General features: G+C 33.4%; 2 protein-coding genes across 2 annotated transcripts; one reads left to right on the top strand and one right to left on the bottom strand.

The window, feature by feature from the left end:
- The first annotated feature begins 1,834 nt into the window (after positions 1–1,834).
- LOC143637486 (auxin-induced protein 22D-like) lies at positions 1,835–2,866 on the top strand. Its single transcript, XM_077104865.1, has 2 exons — positions 1,835–2,119; positions 2,411–2,866. The coding sequence occupies exons 1-2, from the start codon at positions 1,923–1,925 to the stop codon at positions 2,790–2,792; spliced, it is 579 nt and encodes a 192-aa protein (XP_076960980.1). The 5' UTR covers positions 1,835–1,922; the 3' UTR covers positions 2,793–2,866.
- A 694-nt stretch (positions 2,867–3,560) lies between these two features.
- LOC143637461 (protein OSB1, mitochondrial-like) lies at positions 3,561–6,840 on the bottom strand. The gene is made up of 5 exons (XM_077104847.1): positions 6,389–6,840; positions 5,527–5,665; positions 5,303–5,417; positions 4,022–4,134; positions 3,561–3,924 (listed from the first exon to the last, which is right to left on the bottom strand). Exons 1-5 carry the CDS (start codon positions 6,787–6,789, stop codon positions 3,739–3,741), a joined length of 954 nt encoding a protein of 317 aa, XP_076960962.1. The 5' UTR covers positions 6,790–6,840; the 3' UTR covers positions 3,561–3,738.
- Between the last annotated feature and the right edge of the window lie 788 nt (positions 6,841–7,628).

Below are 7,628 nucleotides of genomic sequence, written 5' to 3'. Positions count from 1 at the left end.
CACAAATAAATAAAATGTTATAACACGGCTTAAAAGCTATATGGGTTTGATGAGACTCATGACTCGCTTATTTTTTTTACTATAAAATTGTTTCTTAATTATACATAATATTTTTTTAAAAAAAATTGGATATTAATTTTTAATATATCCTTATTTTATAGGATTTTCATATCAAATATTTTGTGGAATTAACTTTTAATTTGATGAGATGTTATAACCATTTTAAGGTCTATTTGGGTTTGGTGAGACTTATACCTGCGAATTCGGGTCAAATGTATGAGAAGTCTTCATTTATAAATAAAGCAATCTGGTGGCTTGAAAGAATGTGAGAAGATACTAGAGAGCTTTTAAAGGTTTCGTTTATATATATTTAAGATTTGTTCAACATATATAAATTACAATAAACCCATCATCTTCAACACATGTGAGAAGTCCACAAAATGAGGTGGAAGAAAGATGAAGGGCCATTGCGGATGTGAAGATAGAGATCGAGAATAACTACCACTGGTACAAAATTTGTGATACGCCTTTATAAGAGGAGAGAAAATGCCTATTTGTGGGTTGTCTATAGGAGTTGCACCAACAAAAGTCACCCCTTGGGTTGAGGATTGCCTAATTTCTTAGTGGGATTTTCTAAATGTTATGTAAAAAATATTAATTAAGTAAATATTTTATTAAAACTATAATTTTATATTAATTACATTCATCTTTTAATAACTATCATATTTAACATTATATTTTTTTTTCATAAATCTTCCCATTATTGATAACTACTAAATAAAAATTTTATAATTCCTTCTAAAATTACTATTTCATTTCCCACAATTTTTATATTCTTATATATGTAAAAAATATTCAAATATGAAAGTGACTTTTTTTATACGTAAGCTCAAACTAACATTGACTTTTTAATATTAAAATATAAATGAATAAAACCGAACGAATAAGTAATTTCAATCATATGATAACAACAGAAGATGCATTTTCAACATTTATAATGAAATACGAGGTCACCGGAAATTGAGGTTGTGTGTTAAAAATAAAATTTCTGTTTTACCCCCCTCAACTATTTGAATGACATTTTTAGTCCAAAACATTAACGAGGTTAGTGTTCATTTAGACGGGGAGTGGTACAGAAAAATATGGTGAAAGTTGGGAGTGGTGGGTGACAAATAGAAAGTTTGAAGTGTTATCTACCAATGAAGGAAAGTTTGGAGTATTAAACACAATATCCCTTAAAAGAATGAGGGGAATGTTACTACCTTTCCTACTTTTAGTGCATGTTGTTATTATTGATGAAAGTGAATATTAACTAGATATGAAACCTCTTAAAAAAAAACTTGATGTAAAACATGCTATGCTGAATACACGGAAAGTACTCTTAAGAGCGCAAATAATTTCTTTTATGTTCTTTTATTTAGTTATACCATAAAACTAGTAACTTTCTTTAATTCAAGCTTTTGTAACATCTTTAAGTTTAATATATTTTGCACTAAGGTCTCACAACCGTGCTTAGGGTTTTTAACCGTGCCTTTAGCTTATTCAACTCAGTATATGATACGTTTATTTTACATAACTACACCTCAGGTTATATATCCTCACGACTAGATATTTACATGTTTTGTTGAACACATTTACCCATAACTCTTCTTTGTTATTTATACATATCTTACAAAAATAGAATAACATAAAAAATTGTAAGGTAGACTAGACGCGCGTGAGTGTGTAAGTTGGGTTCAATATTCTTGCAATGAATCCATGCACAAAGAGAATAAGTCACCTAAATCATGCCTCCGACCCTAACATTAACATTTGTATATAAAACACCACACAAGTCACAATTCATTCATAATTCACAAACCACTTCTCACAAGATCCACACTTCATTCTCTCGACCAAAAACAAACTCATTGATCAATATTATGGACCAAACCAGAAGCACTTTGGATCTTTTTACCAACGTTGATCTCGCAACCGAGCTCCGATTAGGTTTGCCCGGATCCGATGACCAGCCGGAGATCGTAAAGAGCAGCCTTTCCGGCAATAAAAGAACTTCCTCGGAGATGGGATCGAGTTCTTGTACCGATGAAAACGAGTCAAGATATTCACCACCCACCAAGTAAGTTATTATTATATGTTACAACTTACAACTAAGTCAGAATCCAGGCTAGAAACAATGCATGTGCCATTTCTGTGATTGCTAATTAGCAGTAGGGGTCTAGGGTCCCAAAGGCACATATATAGATCATGTCCCTAGACATCAAAATTTGTTAGAAATTTATATATAAAACATGAGTTATATCCTAGCTAGTTGTAACCATAGGAATAAAAATATTGTAATAAACCCTAATTTAGTTATAAATTCCATATATAATTCAAACTTATGTAAAATTGTTATAATTTGTTTCAGGGAACAAGTTGTGGGGTGGCCTCCAGTGAGATCGTACCGAAAAAACATACTTCAGGTGAAGAAAACGGAGTCGGAAATGGGTTCTGGGATGTATGTGAAAGTAAGCATGGATGGAGCTCCATATTTGAGGAAACTAGACCTTAAAATGTACCAAAGTTATGAAGAACTCATTAAGGGCTTGCAAGTTATGTTTAAGTGCGTTATCGGGTTGTACTCCGAGAGAGAAGGGTACAATGGATCACAACATGTTCCAACTTATGAAGATAAAGATGGAGATTGGATGCTTGTTGGGGATGTACCATGGGAGATGTTCATAAGTTCTTGCAAAAGACTTAGAATCATGAAGAGTTGTGAAGCTAGAGGGTTGGGTGATTTTGTATAAAGCAAATTAACCCAAATAAAAAAAAAGTAATGATAATAAAATATATACAAAAAAGATTGAGGGGTTTGGATCTTTGAAGAAAGATTCAAGAAAGAATTGAAGATCTTGGAGGTTTTTGAAATTTTAGGAAGAAGGTTAGGGAAAGAGTATATACATATTTGTTTGGGTTGTGATTAATCAAAGTAAATTAAGATGATCATGTAACATTTTTTCAAGTTTATTTTTGATGTTATATGGAAGTAAATATCAATACACATTTTTATTTTTTATGGACTTGTGAGTTTGGTTGGTTTACTTTAAACATGATTATTAACGTGTGAAATACAAGTTGCTAGTGCTGAATCATTTTGTATGTTATCTTGTCCTTTCATCATAATTGTTGTAGGGTTGTACTTTATTGCATAGTGCGTGTGGTTATCATGTTATATCACACAGGGTCCTTGTTTTTTTAATAAACCAGTTCTATCATTTACACCAGCACCACACTATAAGCGAACGTTTACAGTCGCTTGTAAACAATAATTTAGCTTCATCGACAGGCACTCAAATTATTCTAATTTATGACGGTTTACTATAAACGTAAACAACTGCTTAGTTGATTTTTACGGATACAACGGTTATATCTTCCCATTTCATCATATCCAACACCATCTAAACCCCCCCCCCCCTTTTCTCATTCGCTCGATTCAAACCTTGTACAACCATTTTGCTCTCATTTGAAGGTTGAAAATTGTTTTAAGGTTTCCACCGTCACACCATGCCTAGGCATAGACCAAATGCATTGATACTAAAATATAAATCCTGACATAAAAACTACCAAAAAATTACACGTGGAACAAACCGAAACCATCCCACAACTAACCAACACGAACACAAGAAAAAGATGACAGATTCATATAGACAATTTTTTTAAGAATGTTTCTCACTTTCTTGGACTAAAGGGAAGTTAGTAAGGTGTCAAGTGGTCTCCAAAGGAATCTGAGCGCATGCTAGCATTTTGATCACGAAAAGATTCCATTCGTGATTCTAGTTTCGATAACTCAGATTTAACCCAAGATGGATTCATCCTCCCTTCAACCCATAACGCTTCACCTGTGTCTTTGTGCTTGAAATCCGGATAATTTGGGCTTCTCTGTCAACCAATTCAACAAGCAGAAACATCATAATTTACTTTAAACGAGTCAAATTGGTAAAATTTAGAAATGTTAGTAAGGCCCGTATCGATATACCTTATTCTTCCTATTATCCCACCAATCAACAGGATTCGCAAAAAACTCCTGCCATAGTTTCTCTACGGATCCTGTACCTGTACCGTTTGATACATAATTCTTTTGCTTTTTAACTGTGCACAAATGACAATATAGAAAAACTAAGGATTTTGCTAATAAGACCAAAAAAGCACAATAATCTCACAAGAAAATGTTTTGTTGTTTCTAAATCTAAAAATTGCAAGAATTATTATTTTTTGTCTTATAATCATTTGCCCAATGATGAAACTAGAAACACTAATACCATTGATCCAGAATGGGATGTTGGTTTAAAAACGACTTGAAATGTCAAATACTCAACTACAAGAATCCCGGCCTTAAACTCAGTAGAAAATAATATAAACATTAAGATTCCCAGCCTTAAAACTCACCCCAAAAAACAACTTGAAGTATCATATATTCAACTACACTTCTAACTAGGGGTGCTTAGTATTCAAATCGGCTCGAAAAGCTAGAAATTCAATTCGATTCAATCGAATACAAATTTATGATTTTAGAATACTCACGCACGAATTTATGATTTTATGTTACCACTCTCAATATTTTGGATGTTTCAACTTTGAATGATTTTATTTGTTTTGTTGTAAAAATTCATGTTTGTAGTCATTTTGAAATTAGAATTAAACCGTATTATTTTTTTCAAAAATTCAAATTGAATTTCAAATCGGCTGCAATTCCAATTTGTCGAATCTATTTCAAATTCGAATCCAGCTTCAAAATTTCAAAACCCCTACTTCTAACAACTCTATGTTTTTTAATAATTTCCAGTTTCTAACTAGTAAAAACATCAAAACACTATATATCACACTTCTTTTCAAGATTATATAAATAAGTATTTAGAATTTTAGTTCTAATGTAGCTAAGCAGGTATCAAGAAGGTATTACCTAAAACCATACCCGTCCCAAACCCGCAAATAATATTATAATTAATCTAATTCCCGGTCCAATCTTCGAACACCTGTCACAAATGTTTCGGGTTTTTCCACTGTCCCTGATCTAGTTACAAGCAATGTTTTAGTGTTTTGCCATATTGTAATTTTAGATATTTGACAAATAATCAAGCATTTGCTGAAAATTTGTGTATGCTCACAGATGCAGGCTTCAAGACATATACCTTAACCCGTAAACCCACCTGTTTCGCACCTCTAACCAACTAGATAACTTTCACTAAAGCTTTAAGAAATTAACAACTGATGCATTTACTTGAGACGAACATAATTTATAGAAGTAACTAGTAATTACCAGTTGTCATATAGCTCGAGTTGGAAGTAGAATTATTACTGTAGTTGAAATCTCCATTATTAGATAATGCTGAAGGTGCACTTCTCTCAACAAACTTTAGCTGTTGAACAACTACCTGCGAGCGGTTTAACAGAATTTGAAAAGAAAAATAAGACAACTCCTTTAAAAAAATAGAGAGAAAAGTTTAATATAAATAACATAAATTAAGTGAATTACAAGATAACCTTATAATATGTTTGTTGCTTCCCATCATCACCATCAACTGTATCTGAAACAAGACGACCCGTTACATATATTTGCTGCCCTTTTCCCACATGCTGAGAAGCTACATGTGCCAGTTCATCCCAAAATGTCAAATTGATCCTGGAAACACGCATAAATGTTCATGATCATAAAATCCGCACGATTATCAAACACAGCTACAATTAGGGGTGTGCACAAAAGCGAAATAACCGAATCGTTTCTGACTTTCTGGAATAACTGACAAAACCAAAGTGAACTGAAATAACCGAACTTGATAAAACACCAAGCGTTTGTCTCTATGTTTTTTGCCTAATCCAAATTTTGAATTCCAATTCAGAAAACAAAAAACCGGACCAAAAAAAACAAACCTAACAAAAACCAAGCGTTTGTTTTTTATCTTTTATAAAGAACGAACTTTTCGATCCGGTTTTGAATAACCAAAAACCGAACACTAAAAACCAATTTCAACCGACTTACACAAAACTAATAAATAGTGTAGCCCAAATACTTCAGCTCCAAATGCTTAATAACCAATAATTAATTAATTAACTATTAACTAACAAAGAAAATTAGGCTCAAAGTCATTCTTTTGTGCCATATTTTTAACCTAAAAATTTCAAGCCCAAATAGTAAAAATGAAACCGAATTAAACCCATTGAAGAAAAAAAAAGCAAACTGTTTTCAATAACTTAAACAAAAATTTTCGGTTTTTCCTTTCGGTTTGAGCCCAAAACCGACCCATGTACACCCAATTTACCAGAATCAAACCCTTGCAAACAACAAAACCCAAAATTGAAAACACAAATCAATCATAGTTCATAAAATTAATAAGTTGTAATTTACCATGTTGTATCAGTGGGCGATTTTCTGACGGCAAGGCGACAGGAAGCAAGGACCTTACCGGAATTAAGTTCCTTAAACTCAACCGGGGTTCCAACGGTTCCAATTAGCTGAACCGAATTACACAGTTCCTTCTTCCATGGAACCTCTTCCGGTCTAGGGTACTCTTGACCGCTTCCACTTAAACTTAAACCTTTCTCGTACTCGTAGCTGCTGGTATTGTTGTAATCAAATGACGATTTAACATGGGTTCCGAGTGATAGTCTGGTTTTGTTGTTGTTTATTGATGAGGTGGGGCATATGAATATATGATGATTCTTTGCTGCAGGTGTGTGTTTGAGTTGAGGTTTATTGGGAATCGATTGAAGGTTGTTTGTGAGAAATATTTGGTGCATTGTCGCCATTTGCGTAAAGATAAGAAGAAACAAGACCGGTTTTGAGTTTAATTGTTGTTGACTAGTTTACTTCACTACTGGGGTTTTAGGGTTCGAGTTGGCTGTATTGAGCCCGGGTTCAAGAGCGTGAGACGGTGGCCCGCTTATATAGTTATATGGGCCAAATAGTGATTTTTATTCCAACATGTGATGTTATGGATCAAGTATCTGGAGATCGATATGTTTGATTTGGGTTGTAACGTTTGGGTTTGTTGGCTCGTCCCGGACTTTATCTGGCATGGCCTCGGCGGGAAAGGAGCTCATGTCAGGATGAAATTAACAGACCCTTATGACGGGGACCCATTGGTTGGCCTTTGGGCGCCACACGGAGTCTTAGAACATAACTCCGTGACACTAGGAGGGTGGTAAAGGCTTTTGATGGTTAAAAGCGAAAGGAGATGGTTGTGCGTGTGACAATTAAAAAAATGTTTATTGTTGATGAAAATTTAACGTGTTAGTAACTGATACGGAAATTTGTTGTGTAATCTAAATAATGAACACACATATCCATTTTATCAAACTTTGCTATGTGATTTAGCTAGAAACAATCAATTTAGTCGGCTATTTAAATTGACATTCACTCTGGTTATAACATTGATGTTATTCAAAATAGATATACGCTATTTAAACTAACATTCACACTTTCTATAAAATTGACTCTTGCTATTTTATTTCAAATCGCATTTGGTAACATCAACCGGTACAATGGAAACCGATTCGTAAGCAACATTAACCATATGAAGAGACGGATTAGTTTAAACACCCGAAACCATTTAGAAACCGATTTGTTTCAAAAGGTTAACAAAATT

This window comes from Bidens hawaiensis, unplaced genomic scaffold (genome assembly GCF_021521415.1).
Source record: "Bidens hawaiensis isolate Kalapana, Puna unplaced genomic scaffold, B.hawaiensis_p1.1 tig00008321_1, whole genome shotgun sequence".
In the NCBI taxonomy this organism is placed as follows: domain Eukaryota; kingdom Viridiplantae; phylum Streptophyta; class Magnoliopsida; order Asterales; family Asteraceae; genus Bidens; species Bidens hawaiensis.
The sequence above is the reverse complement of the archived record's forward strand: the minus strand, read 5'-3'. Positions and strand labels throughout refer to the sequence as shown.

Bases quoted from the DNA above. Each gene is read 5' to 3' on its own strand.
- LOC143637461 (XM_077104847.1), bottom strand. From the start codon at position 6,789: ATGGCGACAATGCACCAAATATTTCTCACAAACAACCTTCAATCGATT. The intron at 5,418-5,526 runs GTTATCTTGTAA...AACCGCTCGCAG, and splicing joins AGCAACAAACATATTATAAG to GTAGTTGTTCAACAGCTAAA. The intron at 3,925-4,021 runs GTATATCGATAC...ATTGGTTGACAG, and splicing joins GGGATAATAGGAAGAATAAG to AGAAGCCCAAATTATCCGGA.
- LOC143637486 (XM_077104865.1), top strand. From the start codon at position 1,923: ATGGACCAAACCAGAAGCACTTTGGATCTTTTTACCAACGTTGATCTC. The intron at 2,120-2,410 runs GTAAGTTATTAT...AATTTGTTTCAG, and splicing joins AGATATTCACCACCCACCAA to GGAACAAGTTGTGGGGTGGC.